Here is a 21,013-nt window from a genome sequence, read left to right on the forward strand (position 1 = left end):
AGCCCGACCCGCCGATTTTGTGCGGAATTTATTGTGTGGCGGCGTATTGTGTTTTCCCTTTTAATATCTGAACACATGAGGAACTCATCACTGCTCTCACAGGACAGTGATTGAGGCTGCAGAAGGATCCCTGGAATTGCTTTTTCGGAGAGTGCACGAACAGAGAAAGGAGAGATGATCAGCAGAGAGACGGAGCGGCGTCATCCAAAGGCCCTCGTCTGCCTTTTTTGTATAACTCTCTGGAAAATTTCCCTCGGAGAGCGCGCCTGCTCTCGAGCTACAGAGCCGCTGCTCGGGGTGAGCATGAGCCCATTCTTCAACTCTCACCTCCCTCACAATGGGCCAATAGTTTAATTAGCTTTCTAACAGCAAATCTTGGCAGCCTTCCATCTCTCTGTTCCCCACAGGATTCTCACCTCAAACACTGTCCCCTGCTGACTGGCTGGGCTCCAGTAGGCAGTGCTATTACCTCTGATCTTTCTTCCTCCTATCTCTAACTCTCAGTGTAGCATGCATGCTTAGTTTTTATTTGCAGCATTTTAATAGAGCACAAATTGCAGTTGCACTTTGATGCATGTTTTCAGCTTTTTTGTTGCCATGAAATCAGCAGCATTAGGCTGCTTCTCCTTCTTTAACATAAGGCTTTTAAACATTTTCCTTAGATGTGCAGGTCCAGGTGTGAATCCATGGGGTTTTTAGTAACGTGTGATACATTTGAATCCAAAGCATGGGGAGTGAATGGAAATTTAGATTTGTTCAAAATAGTATTTTCCACACAGGAAGCTTTGAGTGTGCCTTCAAAGTGCAGTGACTGAGGCCTAGCTAATCACTTTAAACAAGGCTCTTTGTTCCTGCCATCTACACTTGGCCCAACATGGCTTAAACATGGTCTCGGTCACAGTCCTCATCTTGTTGCTAACACAACCAGCCAGATGCGGGAACTCTTAGCGCAGGAACCTGTGTTCCCTTTTCCCTCATTGCATGATGTCGAGAGCAGATGATCTGTCAAAGCCTCGCTGATTAGCCCCCGAGAGACCTGCAGGAACGCTCACACGTGCTTATTTGTTATGTTAAAAAAAAATCAGACACAGTGTGAAATAAAAACATCCCTGGCTTTAATTTGAGGTTGCTGCTCCTCTCATTATGCATCTGATGATTGATGTGGAGCATGTGCTTCTAGGAGGCCGATGAAGAAGTTGGCCTCTAATTTTTACTTTTCATGTGTTCTCTGAGGATTTAAGCAGGAGTTACAGCTGATGGGTGGATGTCGCCAAATATTTTTGAAAACAGTCAAAATCCACGCATTTAAGCGATGATTTGAAACTATAAACTATTGAATGCTGCTGAGAATGAAGTCAGAGGGCAGGATTTATGTGCCGCGACAGCCAGGAAAGTCGGGAATTAGGTTTATTTGGTGTCTTTTTGGCCATCTCTGCCTGAATCGAATGTGAAAGCACATCCTCATCTGTGATTGCGCCACGTCTATTCCCATTTCTCTACATGTCCATCTTTGTTTGACTGGCGGCCGGTTCGCCTTGTTTCCATGCAGCAGCAGCGTATATAAATGAATGCTTACTGAGGCACTTGCGCACACTCCTCGCGCGCATACGAGCGAGCACTGGACTGGCCGCTTTGGCCTCAGCCACAGCGAGATTGATGCAAAACACCACACGAATGGGCAGGTGGCAGCTGCATCAGGAAACTGGTCCACAGCAGGCCAAAAGACCATGTGCTCATGGTGCCCGGATACGAGGAGACGATCAGGTGGGCACTGACGGCTAGCTGGGTGGTAGCCCAGAAAGTGGTGGAGAGCAGGTGGAGGCTGGGGAGGAGAGGAGGAAGGAATTAAAAGGTGAAAAAGCATGCCCCTTTAGAGGAGTTTGACTTTTTACTCCCCCCTCCTACCCATGCATTTATTATTCAGTTTTCCATTTGTCTTCAGCGCCGTGCATGTTGACACTGTTGTCATTCAGACTGTCAATGCTGTTCACAAGATCCCCCATAGGATCATCATCTTAGTGCACGGAGCCATCTGGAGAAGCAGGTTGTCTATTTTTTATTTTATTTATTTATTTTTTACAGGAACTGAAGAAGAAACCCTCACTTTCACTTTACATAGGGCCAGATGTTTCATTTGTTTTGAATTTCTTTCTTTCCTGCTTTGCTTTTTCCTCCTGTTCCTTTTCTTTTCTTTCTAGGAACTGTCAGCTGTGTCCAAAATCAATCCCCCGGTCTCTCGTTCACTAATAGAGGACTCCACAGTGAGCAGCAAGCTGTTGGCCATTTTTGGCCCGTCTTTATTTTGCATCATTGCAGGTATAGACTCCTGCAGTGATCAGTCGTACAGCCATAAGATGTATTTTACACGCTGTAAAATCGTTAGTAGATAGCTGTATAAATGCGTCTTTCTCAAAAACATTCAGATAAAATATGGAGGATTTATTACATATGTTTACCTGTATGTTTAACTGAGTATTTCACCTCCACCTGCTTATTGCCATTAAAATCTGTGCCAGGCACTGAGTTTCTCCTCTCATATCATTTCTGGGGGCCCTGGCAGAGCACCTGTCTGAGGACTCGTTTCAGTGCAATCCTTTTCTCCAAATCAGCCGCACAGCTTGCGCACGACCCTCTCTCCACACAAATACTTAACTTCTTTATTTAAGTAGATTTAAATACTTCTTGGCTCCCCCCCACGTTCTCCCCTAGCACAGGTGGAACTAGCCCTCTCCACTTCTAATCCCTTAAAATGTCAGGCAGAAATGGGACGATGCTCCTCGTCTGAGTAGCTGTGGAGTCAGCCGTCTTAAAATAGTATTCAGCCTATAACAAACTAAGAGTGTTGTGCAGTCTAATTACAGTCAACACTTTGGGTTTTGCTGTCAGGCAGATTTCTTTCTTTTATTAATATGATAGATTCACACTGGCGGTTGCTCTGTCAGTTATCATTACGTAAGCTTAGCTGCGGTTTAAAACAGGTCATGTAAGGCTGCGCATCTGCATGCTAAGTTAAATGCATTTTCTGCTTTAACATTCTCTTCATTTCTATTTGTTTTTCGCTAATTTGAACTTGTCTCATTTAGAACAATCGAGTGTCCTGCAGTGAGATGTAAATCAAATGCAATCAGACCCTAAAATCTCTGTTTATTAATCAAAAAAGCTGATGCGTGCTAGTCTCTTGAATACTTTCCCCTCCATCGTGGAGATATGAGTGTTGATTTGCATAGACACAGACACAATTCTACACTGCAGGCATGTCATTAAATAATTCAAATATATCTTAGCCAAAGCACAGGGGCGTATTGGTTAGCATCGTTACCTCTAGAAGGTCCTGGATTTGAATTTATGAGCCAGTTGAGGCTTTTCTGTTTGCATGTTCTCGCCGTGCCTGCATGAGTGCTCTCCGGGTACTCCGGCTTCCTCCCACAGTCCAAAGATATGCATATAAGTTTAACTGGTGATCCTAATTTGACCGTGGCTATGAGTGTGAACAATTTAGTTAGCTCTGCGACGAACCCTATGAGACCAAGGATAAGGCTCCAGCGCCCCGATGACCCTGAATCGGATAAGCAGAAGAAGACGGATGGATGGAGTCAACAAGAGCACAACTTGTGCTGTTTTACTGTTTTACTGCTATCACGGATTAACACCGTCATTGAACTCTTTTACTTTGGGAAGATTTTGCATCTCTCCCGATAAGTCATGGCCTTTGGAGGACATCCAAACCAAGATTTGGCATGAAACAAACAAACACACAGATTAAAAAACAAGAACAAAACTTAAAGATATGTTAAAGATAAAGAACAGATCAGTGTTACATGCATAAGCATGTTTTTAGGATGTTACATCATGCAGATTCTTTGGGAGTTCACAAAGTGCACCACTTTTCCTCCTCTCGTTTCAAGATAAGATTTGTTTGTTAGGTCGAGTATAGAGATTGACAGACCACGTGACTTTCGCGCATTGCATGCCGGGAACTCGTGGCAAAACAATCCAAGTATCGCATCAAATGCAAGCATTTGCAGCACCGCAAAACGTTCATTCTCCGGTTTCAACACCTTCTTGGTTTTTCTTTGCCTCCCAAAAAAGGAACGAAGGAGAACAATACCGGTCCGTACAAAGACTTGATGAAAAGTCAAAGAAAAGATACGAGGAAAAAATCAAAGGAGTGAAAGGGTTAGACCCTTACGAGCACACAGAGTGGACAAAAGACGTTAGCGTGCTGCCCAACTTCCACCACGCTCATATTTATAATTATACGGTTCTTGGAGTGAGTGCATACACTCATGAAGTTTAGTAACTTCAGGTCACTGCAACAAGCCCAGGTACAGTTTACCGACGGATGGGTACAGGACCTTGAAATGCACCGTGTAGAACAAAAGACCATCGTACGTATCATAAGTTTACCAGTCTCACAAATCGTCTTCATAAATACACATTCGTTAACCGTTTATTAATGGGACCTTTGAGCTCAACGGTAATTAATTAGTAGTGGAAATAATTTCTGGTTCGCATTACAGAAATGTAGCAGTGACAATAATACTGTATGCTGTAATCGTACTGGGCAATTAGTGATACAAAACAACTGTTTTATCCTGTGAATAAAAGTATATGTTTTTGTCATGTACCATGGTAATAACAGAAGCGAAACACAATATTGTGTCATTACAATTCACTATTTATGCACAATAAACAAAGGAGCATTGCGCGACAATTTCCGTTCAGCGCTAGACTTGCTTGTAACCTATATCACCAATTATGTTATGGAAAATGACGTATTAACTACTACAAAACACTGACCTTTGTGGAAATGCTTGGAGCAGACTAACCTGTGAGCTGGAGTGTTCTGGGACGTTATATTTGGTCTTTGAATGGCTGCAGGCCATCCGTCGCCTCTTTGTTACTTCGGAAACATGGCTCAAACAATTTCTCTTCAACGACGTAATCCGATAACAACCGATCTCTTTACCCGTCGGCTTCCCGTGGCTGTCATGCGACCAGCTATTGCAGTTAATAATACAACAGCTTCTTGCCATTTTTTGTGTTTCTTTTTATCGCTGTGTAACTGATTTCAACAGAAAGCCTGCGTGCGCTAGTACCCCTTGCTACGAGTTCCCAGAATTCTTTGCGGTTTTGCCCCTGAATGACGTCACATTTTCAATCTCTATTCACAGGCACAGGATCATGTTGGTCTTTACAAAACACTAGACCGTTTCTGACATTTTTGGCAGAGCATGGCTTTGCCCTGTACGAAGGGTAAAATTATCTGTCCTTTGTCTCCTCCTCACTGATGTCAACTGTAAAAACAAAGGAAGGCGGCGCGCGCATGTTTTATGCTAAATGTGCTCCAGACGAGAACAATGGATGGCGAATTAGAAACACAGACGTACAAAGAAAGGCTGCGTGAACTGAAATGCTCTTCTCATTTCCCCTCCCTGCATGCAATCCTATATGTGGGTTAGTGGAATTGAAGGCTGCAGGTTGTGGAGACAGCAATTGGCTGCCTTTGTGTAAGTGGAATTGACAGGCAGCAGAGCGGTGAAGCTGCTACGGGGTATGTAGTTTAGCAGAGTTGATAGACACCAGTTCCCCCCCACCCACCCTTGGTGAGCTGGGACGCTGCAGGCGGTTTGAAGAGGACGTGCAGTCAAACGGACTCCGCTCAGCTGGTCAGGGATTGCATGCGATTGGTGGAGGTCAACTGAAGTGGGAAGTGAGTGTCTGTAGTTCCCTCTGGTGTGGGAGTTTGTTTACCCCCAAATAAGTGTAGATGTTAAATTCAGACGCTGTACTTGTGACCTTTAAACGACCCTTGGGTTACCCTCTGCTACATGTGATGAAGTCACACAAAAACGACCCGTCTACGAACCAGGAAGCTGTTTTCCAACAACACTGCTCAGCCGGGCAGTGAGTCATATGTTTACTTTAGCAATTCAGCTGCTGCGACAACAGCTACAGGAAGCATTATCAGGTGGAAACATTCAAGCCTGCCTTGTTTAATCACACACGTCCTGCTACAGTACCTACCCAAAGACTACACATACACTATATACTCAGAAGTAATGTATCAACAGGCAAATGTGTGTGTGTGTATTTTTATTTGTTTGACACATCATAATCACCTCTTAAGCACATTTGAACGACTCCATAGTGGAAAGAATGTAATAACGTTGTGATTCGTGAAGCTAAGATGGATTATGAATCATTATGATTAGGTCACGAGGCATTACTATCTAAATTAAAGGGATCAATTATTTTTATAAGTGAGGTGTGTCATAGTTTAATATTTATCTCCTCTTTATGATATATAAAAACTGTTGAATGAGACTGTGGGTTTTCACAGGAAATGTGATTAGGCTACACAGAGCTCCAATACTCATCAGTGTCACTGTGTTACTTTTACAGATTTAACATGTCATTTTGTAACGTTTGACATTGATGGACATCGTGGACTCTCTTATATACATCTTCAAAAAAAAAAGAAAAGAAGTAAAGATCCATGAGCTGTTTTCCTTAACCATAAATTAAAAAGGTCAGGAAGGTAATTAGATGGGAGCCATTTATGCATGCTTCCCAACAAAACTTCATTACTATAATGATTGCGTTTTGATTAATCAATTAACCCCGTGGCCATAAATTTTCATAAAATGGCAAAAAAAAAAACTTCCACACCTCAATCTTCAAATTGCATGTTTTTGTGCCGCCATAGGTCCAATATTGTTATCATTGATTAATTTGTTGTGTACTTTCTTGATCACTTACTCAGTCACGGCTGTCAGATGTCAGAACATGGTGAAAAATGTCAGTCAGAATAGAGCCCTCTGCTGTTTACTGGAGATCAGTTGATCAATTTTATGCAGCCAGTTCTTTCAGTTCTTGCCTTAAACCAAAGAGAAAACCAACCAGGAATTATAAACATAACACAGTCATTAAGCAAGAGAGCTGATGGACATCACTCAATAAACAGATGTTTTTTTTTATTGCGCTTTATCAAAACAAGCAGTATTTGGCTTAGTGGTGGTAAAGTCCCTTCACATGTAAGAGGCCCCTTTCTGCAGGTTTATCTCCGTCTGTCACTGGCTGGAAGAGACACATGTCCTCTGGTCCTTCACTTTGCTGTGGGTTTCTCATTACACTCCACAGGCGCACTGTGGAGTTATTATTCCCCCGCTTTGAACTTGCAGGATTAGTTCCTTTATAAGATTTCCCCCTTTCATTTCTCTGTCTCTCCAAAGAAAAGCAGATGTTGAAGAGTGAGCCAGACAGACTTTGTCCTGCTAATTAAACTGATTTATTTTATGGGCCTTTAGATTTTGCTTTGCTGTCACAAAACACATACGCTCACCAATTGCCTTATGAGGTACACCTTGCTGGTACTGGTTATTTTCCAAAGGCGTTTTGCCTGCAGAGCTGTCCTAATTCTTGCACTGCAAACACTGAGATTAGTGTTAAATGAAGAGACGGAACCAAAAAGTAACACAATTTTTTGTTTTACTTCATAGTATAAATCATCAACATAATGATCAGACCCTCCCGTTATTTTACAGCTGTGCCGTATAAAGAAAATCACAGAGTGATGGTTTAGTACTGCTGAGCATTTCCACCATGTTTTCTGTTGATATTCAATAAGGTGCTAGAAGCACTCCTCAGAGATTTTAGTCCTTATTGACATTATAGCATTACTTAGGATGCAAATCTCCTCCAAAGTTGCTCCAGTGGATGAAGATCTGTGGACTGTGGAGGGAATATGAGTACAGGGAACTAATTGACATGCTCAAGAAACCAGTTTGAGATGATCTGAGCTTTGTGACATGGCTCACTATCCTGCTGGAGGATGGATACACTGTGAGATGGACATGGCCACACTCAGGTAGACTGTGGTGTTTAAACAATGGGAAATTCGCTCTGACTCTACCAACTGTATTTCCCACAAGAAATTAGGATTTCTCAGACCGGGCAATAGTTCTATAATTTTCCATTGTCAGCTGATGTAGCCCAAAAAGATCAACGTGTTGTGCAATCGGAGATGCTCTTCTATGTACCTTGGCTGTAATGAGTAGTTATTTGACTTGTTGTTACCTTCCTATCAACTTGAACCAAGCGTCTCATTCTCCTCTGACGTCTGACATCAGCAAGGCATTTTCACCCAGAGAACTGCTGCTCTCTTCTCTTTTTCAGACCGTTCTCTGTAGCTGGATTTGTGGGAAAATCCCAGCTGATCAGCAGTTTCTGAAATACTCTGACCAGCCTGTCTGGCACCAACAACCACGCCACATTGAAAGTCACTTAAATCACTTTTCTTCCTCATTCTGATGCTCAGTTGGAATTTCAGGAGGTCAACTTGACCATGTCTTCACATCTAAATGCACCGAGTTGCTGTGATGTGACTAATTTGCATTAACATTCAGTCGAACAGGTGTACCTAATGTATTGGCCAGAGACTGCATGCTCCTCGTTTTTCCCGTTGTGGAGGTGGTGAGAAAGTGGAGATGAATATGTATTGATATCAATGAGAATAGATAATTTTAGTAAAAAACACAAATAAAAATCGAATAATTACACCCAATGCCCTTTCATCAGTGAACAGAGATTTTTTTTCTCTCCCCTTGACATTAAACCAGCAGGATCTAGAAAGTGGAATAATTGATGTTTTCATGTTTTCACTGAAAAGGAGAAACAAGAGACAACAAGCTCAGGCTGCTTTTGTCTCCGTGTCCTTGTTGTGTTTTTTCTTTGTGCTGCCCTCAGAATAGCACAGAACAGGCTGATATCAGAAGATTAATATTTTTGATTCTTATTCCACTGACATCTGGGATACCTTTATCATCAACCCACCATCCAGGATGAAATATTGTACCGGTCTTTCAAAGTGAAGGCAAAATTAATTTCAAGATGAATTGCGGCTGACTGGTATCTTTGGATTCGCCGTGAATACAGCTGTAGGAAGCCTTTTTGTCATTGTTCATGCTTGGAAGATGAAAAGGGAAAATGTTCTTTGCTTGTGCAACTTTACTTCATTTGAATTTCGGGAAAGTATGGAAATTACCGGAGTAGACAAGGGGGAGAGGTTATGTGTGTGTTTTCTTTTTGCTGTAGGAGCATACGAGTCTTTAACTTTACTCATCCCAGAGTATTTTATGTTCATTACAGGTGTTAAATGTTAATTGTTGCAACACAAAGCAACCTCTACTCTGTATCAGGGGTTTATTATCCTGATTAGGTAACAGCTATCGTGTCACTTTTGACAAATGAAACTGAATGTTTTTATTAATTCTTTGATATAAGAAAAAGTACAACAGATTTGAGCCATATATAATTTAAAAGATCCACAAGGATTTCATTTAGGATATTCTGCTTTTTTTGGTTAATGCCCAATTTGTTTTGTAATTTTGCCTCTTTACACCACCACAGTGGAGTTTTACATTAAACAACTAATTAAAGTGCAGCAGTTTAGCTTTAACTCAAGGGGTGCAACAAAAATACTGAATTAACTATTTACAGCCAGTTTAATAGGCCTCCATTTTTGGAGGTTCATATGTAATTGGAAAACTGACTAACAAGCATTTTTATTGGCAAGCCTATTCTCTTGCTATTATGTTGGGACAAATAAAAAATTAATTAAAAATCAGAATGATGAAAAACGTTAGGAGTGGCCACATTTTTTTTTTCTTTTCACATCCTCAGTTTATTCTTCAAATTCCCCAGTTTAACCGCCTTGAGCACCATTTTTTTCATATTTTTATTGAGAGACAAGTGTACATTAGTTTACAATGACAATACAATCTGTTCCCCTCACATATTTTTTAGTTTTTCTTACATGAACAGATACAATAATACACACACACACACACACACACACACACACACACACACACACACACACACACACACACACACAGACACGCTTAAATAAAATTGAAAAAACAAACAAACAAACAAACAAACAAACAAAACAAAACCTAAGAAGGAACCCAAAACAAACACAAACAACAAACCCCAAAACACACACACACACAAAAAAAAGGGGGGGGGGGGGATATTAATCAGCTGGTAGAGCGTTTAATGACTTGCAATAGTTTACAAGGGGCCCCAGATACGATAAAATTCTCTGTATTTGCCCTTCGCCACAAGGGAGTGGCTACATTTAAAAAGGAGTGCAGCTGATGAACATCAAAGGTCCTGAAAGACCACAGAAGAGGAAAAAAGTGTATGATGACAGAATTATTTCCATGGTTACAAAAAACTTCACAAAATTTTACAGGAAGAAGTAGGTGTATCATTATCATTGTCACAGTGACAGAGGATTTACAACAAAGTGCAAACCACTGGTTACACTGAAGAACAAGAAGGTTAGATTAGACTTTGCTAGAAAACATCTAACAGTCCGAACAGATGAAACCAAAATGAACTTATTGGACTGATGGGAAGAAAATGCCCTGTACGCCCTGTGGCTACACCCAACATGGTGTAGCCAACGATGTGGCATTGGAATGTATGGCTGCCAGTGGAATTGATTCAATAGTGTTTATTGGTGTGACTGCTGATAGAAGTACCAGGATGGACTCAAAGCAAACTCTAAAAGCAACCCAAGAGTTCCTCAAAGCAAAGAATGGGATGTTCTTCAGTGGGCGATGTCAACCCAATAGAGCAAGCTTAGTTATTAAATACATGACAGAATGCAGAGCAAACCAGCAGCATCAGAAGGTGACACCAGTAAAAACCTAGCAAAGCATCTCAAAGGAGGAAACACAGCATTTGCTGACGGCCATGAATTCTAGACTTGAGGCAGTCGTTTATGAAGGATTTTCATTCAAGTGTTAAAAACAACCCTTATTTTTAAAAGTATGTTAGTTTGTCGAATTTAGTTTGAGCCTCTGAAAATGGGAGACTGTGTATGAAAACGGGTGTAATTCCCGAAACAGTTTAAAAACTGCTTGAATTAAATCTGGAAGGCTGCACTTCAATCACACGTTGATTGTTTGATTTCAAATCCACTGTGGTGGTGTAGAGGCAAAATTACAAGTAAGAAACGTGTCATTGTCCAACAAATTCTGGATGTAATTGTATGCATGTGATTGGCTGCCTGAAAAGGAACAACAGCAGGAAAGCAAGAGCATGAACAGAATGCATGTTGATTACAAATATATTTGTAAAATGTCACATTTCCCTCAGAACTGATCTGATTATACCAGCAATGTAATGTTTTACAAAAAAAGCTTCCAGTATAATATGATTGAGTCATTATATTGATACTTTGTATCTTGAAATATTACAAATGTAACAACATACATATAGTTTTTTCACTTAAAGAGACAGATTTACTTTTGTTTCCTCTTCTTTTTTTTTATCCTCTTTACTTGCAGGTTAACATCTGCAATAAGGTGAAATAGGTCATGTGTTTTTCCACCAGCTTTATAAACCGTCTTGATTTGTACACTTTTGATTTCTATTGACAGTGAGCTGTAGCCGTTCAGCTGTGTTATCACTATACGATATTGATATTTTTCCACAAAGTAAGGGGGAGGATCTGAGGAGCACATTATTATTGCAGTGGGGGTCTTGCCTTTTGCAACCCTAAGGCTCAGCTCTCCTCTCACCCACCCAAGTAATTTTCTTTAAGTCGCTTATTTTTTCCGCCCCCTCCAGATGCTCCCTTGCAGCACACTGGTTTTTCAACGTAGTACACCCCGAAGCTGAGCGCCTCTGCGGTACTCTTTCGCCATCTCCAGCCCTTTCTTCTCTCAATCTGCTTCCAGTCCCCTCTGTGTCTGACTGGGCCCATCCAGCCACTAGGGTTGAGTTATTAATGCCCAGGGAGGCAGAGAGATGATTTCATTGCATATTCAGGTGTGGGGATGGATGGCTTTCAGAGGCAGCCAGGGGAGTGCTGGCGAGGAGAGTCTCTGTAGTGAATAAATATACCTGTCCCCTGCTGATGCATAGGGCCACACTCACAGCAATGCAAATCAACCACTCTCCTCCCTCCTAACTGCTTCCAGTATTACTCACCCGTTCCCACCTGGATCCCCACCAGCCAGACGTGCACTCACCCCAGAATCATATGAGGCTTTCTGTGTGGAGTGGAAGAGCTCTCAGCTTCTCAGCACAGTTTGTTTCCCTTCTGTGGATGATACAACAAGCATCTTCGCCTCTTCGCCGGGTTGCATTTCCTGGATGATTTGAAAGGTTCCGGTGTTCATTACCTATCCGGGCTGCCTAATAATTAAGGGCAGAAGTTGGAATTTCTAGCACGGCAAAGCATACGCATCTTTTTTTTGGAGCAGTTTCTTTTTTGTTTTGTTTTTTTGTTATAAACAAGCAGCTAGGTCTCAAGTGTTTTTGAATTCTGTTGTGTTTTCACCCTCCCCAAAAAAGACCAAAATGCTTTACAGCTGCATGTGTTTATCATTCTTTTTTCAACATTTTCTCTGATTATTATTATAGTTTTTATTTTTTGCACAGGATATTAAACCTTCCACGTGCAATGCCAAGTCTTGAATGGTATCCAAATAAAATTCTAGGAATTTCAGGGAAAAGAAAGAGTAATTGCAGATTTTCTGCCAACTTGGATCTTATTTCATGAAATTGTGTGTTAAAGTGGTGTTTTTACACCTGCAGAAATAGAGTTTCTTGCTGAGGATTGTACGAGAAGATCAATGTCACTCTCATATATGCCAGTAAAATGTAAGTTTACTGTCGATACCTTTCAAGCTGTCTTAGCTTCACATAAAAAGTAAAATCAAGGGGGAGAAACTTTTCCTGCCTCTGTCCAAAGGTAACATTTCTTCTAAATCATTCTCACAACAGCTGTTAATGCAGCACACTCTATAATGTCGCATTCCTTCCTTAAATCTTCATTTTTCAAATGGATCTCAGGTTAAACTGAATCAGGATTCCTGTTTTCTTTCCAGTTTTTAGTTTAGTTAAGTTACACTTACTGGCTGAATGATGGAGCCATAACAACAACAAATATCTTCTCATCTACATCAATAAAGTAGCTAAGAAAATATCATCAACACATTCAACAAACAGAGCAACACACACCCAGTGATGGGACCTCCTTGTAGATGTTACCGACTCAACCTTGTGTGTTTATGGGGAAAAAAACATTCACATCTGAGCTGTGGTGGAAAATTATGATACGTGGGCGCCAGTAAAGGTCTAAAGTGACTGAGTGCTGCAGTATATAACGCTCTATATTGAAGCCAAGATAAATAGAAGTGAAAAGACCCTGAAAGATCCTTTATGGGCAGAAACATCCTCTCAATCACTGATTGTCCAATTAAGACTAAATAACACCACTTTACAAATAGTGCTGCTCAGTGCAAAACCACCACGAAAAACTCTGCTGGCAATAATCCATTTGTGAGCTGCACGAGTCATTTATAGACTTGCTAAAGTGGACAGAGAGCACATTATGGCACATAATGTGTATATTCCTTTATGATTGCTCCATTTACTTTTCCACTTATTTAATAGTGCATGCAGGTATGGGTGATATGATGATATACTGTGCAAATCTCAAATTTCACCTTCAGATATTTGGCTGTTTGCTGCACATCAGTGATGAAGCCTGTGTCGTAGCATTGCAGTCGCCTCATTTTATCCATAAACACAGTCTATTGTTTTCTGAAAGAAAATATGCTATTTATTAGCATTTCTTTCACTTCCTAGCATAGTTATATTTTATAATCTTTTGCAAGTCTGAGCCACAGGTAGGACTCTGCAGTTCAGACCTGGTCAGGGGTCTTATGACATGGATTAAAGGATTAAAAATGTTAAGGATTTCTGTGCCGCCTGTGAGCTGTTGTCAAGAGTCCCAGAATTTTTGTCATGTGGCTATATACCCAACCGAATGACATTACTTGAGCCAATTTACCCCAATGTTCTCCCATACAGATTTTTACTGCCTCTGTGAGTGGTCGATATGGCAATTTGGTACTCAAACAAGTGCTGCTAATTTACAATCTGTACAAACACTGCCCTTTTGGAATCTGCAGTTTTTATTCTGCTCACTCTCTGTACGGAATCTCAGAAGGAGCGAAAAGATTAGCTGCAGTGTTTCAGATCAAAGGATTACTTTCTGGTTTCAAAAGTGTGTCATTCTTCTTCTTTGAAACAGAGAAAAGAGAGGGCGTACACTTTAAGATTTCACTTTGATGGCTGTCCACTGATTGTTTAACGGTCTTGAAATACCAACAACAGTTTAACTATTAGGTATTCTGTGGCTCAGGAAGGACTCTCTTCTGCTTGTGTTTCTGATTATGATTTATTCAAGTGAAAAGTTTGTCAGAGTAGCGGTACCTTTAAAGAAGCTTAGGCCAGCGATGTTATGCTGAAAACGTATGCAAATAAAGGGGATAAGCAGAGATTCTGACAATATTCACCGCGCACAGCGACACTCTAATTAGATAGCAAGGCGGGGGATTATACAAGTAAACAGAGGGCGAGATACCAAATCTAATATGAAGAGCTACATGTGACACTAACTGCTGATATGAGCAGAGAGAGGCTCATAGACGTGATTTACTGCTCACATAAAGCTGGGGAAGACTTTTTACGTATCAGCCCGAATGCTGTGCCAAATTGGAGAGTCTTGCAAACCGGTTTTCACCTTCTTTTATGTCCGTATGAAATGATGGAGGACACACTACATACGTCTTCTGACAGAACCCGGCTCCTCACTTCCTCGGTGTAAATCTTAAGCTAGTTCTGTTTTCTGTCAAGTCAGAGAGGTTATGTATTGATTTATTTGTGGCTTAATCTGTGGAGATCAAGCGTAAACTACAGTAAATACTGAGATTAGTGTTAAACAAAGAGATGAAACCAAAAAGTGACACAAATCTTTTTCACTTTAGTCTATAAATCACCACCCGATTGGTCAGACCCTCCCATAATTTCACAGCTGTGCTGTATGTAGAGAACCACAGAGTGATGATTTACAGTAGCACCACTGAGCAGTTCCACTATGTTTTCTACTGGTATTAAATCCTGAAAACTAATTCATCACAGCTGACATTTGCTCTACAATTGATATACCTAAAATATAGCATGCACTTGCTAGTATTGGGTTGAACCCCCATATGTCTTCAAAACTGTCTTAACTCTTTATGATGGAAACATTCCTTAGAGATTTTAGTCCACATTGATGCAGTTGCAGCAGATTTGTCAGCTGCACGTTTGCGATGTGCATCTCCTGTTCTGCTGCAACCCAAAGGTGCTCTATTGGATCGAGATCTGGTGACTGTGTAAGCGATTTGAATACAATGGGTGCTCAACTCATTTTCGTGTTCAAGAAACCAGTTTGCGATGTTGTTGGTGTGTTCAGATAATGGGTACACTGTGGTCATAAAGGGATGGACATGTTCAGCAATGTAGTTGGTACTAACTGGTCTAAAGTGTGCTAAGAAAATATCCTCCACACCGTTATCGTCACAACCAGCCTGAGCTAATGATAGAAAGTATTATGGATGCCAATTTTTCAAGTTTTCTGTTGGGGTGAATTGTAGCCTCTGTTTCCTTTTTTGAGCTTTCTTTCTTTTTCTGACCACTCTCTGTGCACTCAAGAGACGATTGCGCTTGGAAAATCCCCATTTGCATGCTTGGTTTGAACTTCAACAGGTCGTCTTGAACATGTCTGAATGCCTAAACACACTGAGTTGATGCCGTGTGACAGGCTGATTAGATATTTGCCTTAACAAGCAGTTGACTGGTGTTGGCTGGTCAGATTTCAAAAAAGTAAAACATTTGATTTGATTTGGCAAGTAAATAAATAATTATTATGAATTTAAATATGCATTTAAAATTTACATTATTGGGATTACAATAAAAAACATGGAAGATTCATTAGAAAATCTTTTAGAAAAAGCCTTATTGCTGGTTCTGCAAGCTGCAAATGCTGAGAGAAGAAGGGCTGACAGCAGATCAGCCACTTCATTTGTAATAAAAATGGAAAGCCTCAACACTGAGACTGGACGTTGTCGTCTATCTTGATTTATTCTATTCATTTGTGTCATTCCTAGAAAGTGTTTATCCAAGAAGTAGTAACATCTCATTTTATGCTTAACATGGAAATGCTGCCAAATACATACATCAGCCAACAACAGGATGAACAGTGGCTCAAGCTCTTAAATGAGTCTTTTTTCTCAGCCACCAAACCTTGGCGGTGTCTAGCTATGCACTGGTCAGTGCACTAAATTATGCTGTAATTATTCAGGTAAAAAATGACCACTGACACCCCGCACATCCATTGGTCCTCCAGAAGGAGCAGCGGAGGGAGAGTGCTTGTCATGATAGATGTGCTGGATCTCTCCCAGTGTGCTCTAAAGGAGATGACACTCCCGGGGTAGCTCTGGCCTCAGATTTTGGCTTCCTTCTCCGAGACTTTTGTAGGGAGGAGTCTGCGTGCTTCATTTACTGAAGCAGCGGGGAATAATATAGTGCCAGCGTTTGGATGTGTCAGGTCCCATATCTCTGGCTGTTCTATTAGAAATAGACCCCAGTGCGGGACAATTAACCCCTGGCCTCAGCAGCAGATCTGTGCAGTAACAGCCCAGCATGGGGCAATAAATCAAACCCAGAGGGTGATGCACACACTCCCACCCCTCCTGGTTGGCTGCTACCGTCACCCAATGGACCAAGCTTACATGATTGTAAACGTGCTCCTGTGCTATCATACAATCAGTGAAGGCTGTAGCGATATTGTAATAGGCTGGCCGTAGGCAAGGGCACTCTAAGTGTTTGTTTGTGCTGCAGTTCAATAAATTGGACTGGTGCTAACCTTTGAAACAAGACAGCAGCAACACATAATTTTATAAATCAGAAGGCTGGATGGTACTTTAAGCAGGTTAGCATGTCCGTCAAAGCATCTATTTGTCTCATTATGCCGTTATATGGCTGCTAGTGTAGCTTTATATGGTTAATGTTGTTTTTGTCTGTTTTCAAGTGTAGTTTGGGACATTTTTTTTGCCTTTGTGAGGTGCTTGCCACATGACAGGAAGAAAGAGAAGAGGATTGAGTTGCTAAATTAGTCAGCGGGATAATTTTAATTTAGTTTTAGTGTCTTAACCTGATTTTTGCTTTTAAATCAGAGATTCCCTTATCTAAGCCAGGAAATGGGAAATCTGTTCATTTTAATTCTATTTATTTATTTTCGCAAAAATATTTCAGGAACCAGAATGGTCATATATACTCTGAAGTTGGATATTTTTTACTGCTGTCAACATGACATCTATCCTATCCCAAGTGTCATAGGGCAGGAGGCGGAGTACGCACCGGACAAGTCGTCAGTCTGTCAGTGGGCTACACAGAGACAAACAACCATTTGGTGGCAATTTAAAATCATCAACTAACCTAACCCACTAAGTGCATATCGGACCACATGCAAACTGCACACAGAAGGACTCTGGCCAGGTGGTGAAGTCGAGCACAGGACCCTCTTGCTGTGAGGCGATAGTCCTAACCACTGTGCCACCGTGCTGCCCTACAATACAAGGATATTATAATTTCTTTTTAATGAAATTGTTATGTGCACTATGCTTAGTCTCATGTTTTCCTCTTCAGACACAGATGATCCAGTCAGCAGTTTAGCGTGCCAGAATGAAACCCTCTTCTGTGCTCTTTGACTACTTGTGCCATTTAATTTTAGTACTTAATATGCAGTAAGCTCAAATTTAAACAGCACAACATGCTGTCAATTAAAAAAATATATTATGCTGTAAAAGAAATATACAAAAGACTGCTTTGATGCTCAACCTTTTCTGCTTTTCATACATGTTGAAGTACCCTGCGCTCCATTTACAACAGTAGACTTTTAGAGTAAATAAGTATGTGAAAATGACTCAGATCTGTAACGTGGTCTACATCATCATGGAGCACAAGTTTTAACTCGTGAATGATGTCACGTTAGGGATGGTCTTTTCACTCAGGAGAGTGGTCGTTCCTCTCTAGCAGCCCATCACAGCAGATGTACCATCACTTGCAAAGCCAACAGACCGTGAGTGTAATTTCTTTAGAGACGACCTTCACAACTGCAGGATGCCTCCAACAGCAGCCTCGAGTTGTAGCTGCAGTTTGACAAGCTGCAAGAAAGAGCTGTGCATCTCACCTTTGTAAGGAACTCTGATCTGTCAATTATCAGACAAGCTGTTGATACACAGCAGGAATATTTCTAGGTTTTTTGGGGCAAGTCCTGCGATGCTTTGAATCTAGTTTCTTTTTTATTTATTAAACGGTAGTTTTCACTCTGAAACAGGAGTGCTTTTAGATTTAATGAAAAGCTGGAATGGCACTGATCTGATCAACCCCCCCATGTAGTGTCATCTCAACTGTCGTGGGATCAATGCCCTAAATGTGACAGTCAGTCAGCCTCTGATTTGATTGTTTGCACTACAGCATTGAAAATCACCCACACACACTCCCAGAAACCACAGGATAAAAAAAAAAATCAGATGCTACAATATTATTTGCCCTATAACTAACTAACTATAACAACTGGAGCGGTCACAATAGTAACATGAATCCTCACTACAGAAAGGCTGCATGTGTTTTTCTCTGCAGCCTGTCATACTGAAGCCATTTTTCAAAATTGAGGATTAGAGAAAAAAGAGCAGCAATAAAGTTGTATATCACAGGGGTCACCTTCAGAACCTGCTTGTGGTTATTCCTGTCATTAGCGTGACTGTTTCGTGCTGTCCTGCTCCAATTAGTACTGACACAACCTCTGGTCTTATGACTGAGCAGTTCAAACTGCCCACTGTTAGAGTGTAATTCTCATGCCGATGGACTAATGTGAAATATGGCAACAGATGCAGAGAGCAACAACTGAAGCACATTATTCTGGACCCAAGGGCCATTAAAGCCATAGCTATTAAATATAATTTGAAAAAATTTGCTTTTTGGCGCATAGAATAGCAGGTTGTGAGGTATTATTATAATCACTACATTCCCCAGAGTGGTTGCTTTCTGCAAATGTTATTGCTATTTGTATATGCCTTTTGTGAAAGGGCTTTAGGATGTGTAGTCTTGTTTGTCAATGCTTTATGGGAGGGGTATTTCTCCTCAGATTCAGGGGTAATCATTGCTTTTGCCAGGCTTTGTTTCTTTTTGTGCGAGTTTGAGGTAATTATCACTCACATGGCTCGGGCTTATTGTCGGTTTGGTTGGAGAGAATTTATTCATATGAGAACAAGTTGGTGTGCTTGAAATGCACACTGAGAACGACATGGGGTTGAGCCTGCATTGAAATGTGACTGGTGGTCACATTGTTGATTTCTGACAGCAGTTTGTCTGCAAATTGCTACAACAGTGTTGTTTGATCACTTTATTGAATTTTAGCACAAATAATGTAGCATTCACAGTGAACCATCTTTGTAATTGTTATGGGTGAAAAAATGACTCCAGGAGAGACACAAGTTGCAATCCCTGTTACAGTTATTGTACCAATTTGTTACACCCAAGTTATTACTTGAAACCGGTGCTGTGTCGTTGGCATTCGCATCAACACTGAGCTGAGGCTATTTATTTGGCCAGAAAGCGTCGAGAGGTGGTCAGTGTGGCTTTGATGCACATCTAGCTAAGATTGGAAGATGTAGGAGGAAGACATTGTGAAGCTGTGTTTGTTTTCCCCAGTTTCCATAAAAGGAAGAAGTCCCGGGGGAATATAAAAAACAGGTCGCATTAAGTTGTGACTCATAAAATTACCATGACACTAAAGCTGAAACAATAACCGCTGCATTCTCTAGTTATGGCTTCTTAAACAAATATCTAGTTTATTGTTTTCTTATTCATCTTCAACACTAAACAGGCTGTTGATTTCAATGAAAGTAGAAAATTGTGTATTAACCTGTGTGGAGTTTTAACCTTTGAGGTGAATCTGTCTTGATGCACTTTGTTTCTGTCACTGATGGTCAGTTGACGTTTTCCTCTCACCTTTTAGCTGCTGGCTGCACGTTCGAAGAGGATTCAGACCCTAATCTGTGTGACTTCACCCAAGGAGAGGAGGATGACTTTGACTGGCTGTTGTTTAGGACACAGAGTTCACCTTCTGCCAACTCTGACCTGCTGAAGGGTGAGTACTCTGTTCTCATGGTTCCCTGTCCTCTTTACTTTGTAGTGTTTTTAGACACTGAAACACGGCACACGAGCGTGCATGGGACACAGGCGCCCTGCTTTCATGTCTGGGCAATACATAGACTTGTTTGTATTAATGTGGCTGGCATTATCGGCCTTTAAAAATGTCCTGTGTACGTTATGCATCAAATTTAATGAAGCCCTCACCCTGGTTTTATCTGCTTCCTGCTAACCCCAAGGATAATTTTATGTTAACCAGCCTCACAGGACTAATGGAAACCAGCATTTCCCTGCCATCATCTTCTCCACTGGTGGTTGCCAGAGGGTGATGGCATGCATAGTTTATAAGGCGCTCCTCCATCTCTGCATTAACAAATACCTACAGGGATCTGACAAAGAGAAGATTGCTGTTTCAGCTTCTCAGCATAAAATACCAGTGGCTGCAGTGCTCTCTCCGGTAAACTACTTCTACTGGGGGAAAACTTGGAATATGATTAAGAAATTGACCTCCCTCGGGTTTAACCAATCAATCAGTGTGTGATATGGTAATGAGAATGCAACAAATCCATGACACAGACGTACATTTAAGTTTTCATTTTTACAAGAGGATGGGGAGAGCACTTGCACACTAAATAGGAGGAACCGTTTCTTTAAGCCTCAAAGAAAGCACTGGTATGATTTGTTGGTAGAACAGAGCTAATTCGGTAGACATAAAGACGGGGCAGCTAAGAGGAACAGATGGAGCGATGACAAGATAGGATACAATCAGATACATCATCTAAAAAGAAATAAACGCAGGCTTCAGGGAACATTCTGTCCGTTTGGAAACTATCAACTCAAGTAGCCTTTGAAAACGGTCAAAAACACCCTGCAGGGGTAATTTAAAAGCCGGGTACTTGTGGTTTTGATTTAAAGCATTAAAATTGCTTCTTGTCTGCAGGTG

General features: G+C 41.1%; 1 protein-coding gene across 4 annotated transcripts in view; it reads left to right on the plus strand.

The window, feature by feature from the left end:
• Positions 1-21,013, plus strand: part of ptprub (protein tyrosine phosphatase receptor type Ub) — a 200,747-nt gene that overhangs the window by 37,686 nt on the left and 142,048 nt on the right. For all 4 annotated transcript variants that reach the window (XM_085178198.1, XM_085178199.1, XM_085178200.1 and 1 more), the window contains exon 2: positions 19,937-20,068. In XM_085178198.1, the coding sequence (XP_085034324.1) occupies positions 19,937-20,068 (132 nt within the window). The remainder of the gene's footprint in view (positions 1-19,936; positions 20,069-21,013) is intronic.

Source organism: Neolamprologus multifasciatus, chromosome 11 (assembly GCF_963576455.1).
Source record: "Neolamprologus multifasciatus chromosome 11, fNeoMul1.2, whole genome shotgun sequence".
In the NCBI taxonomy this organism is placed as follows: domain Eukaryota; kingdom Metazoa; phylum Chordata; class Actinopteri; order Cichliformes; family Cichlidae; genus Neolamprologus; species Neolamprologus multifasciatus.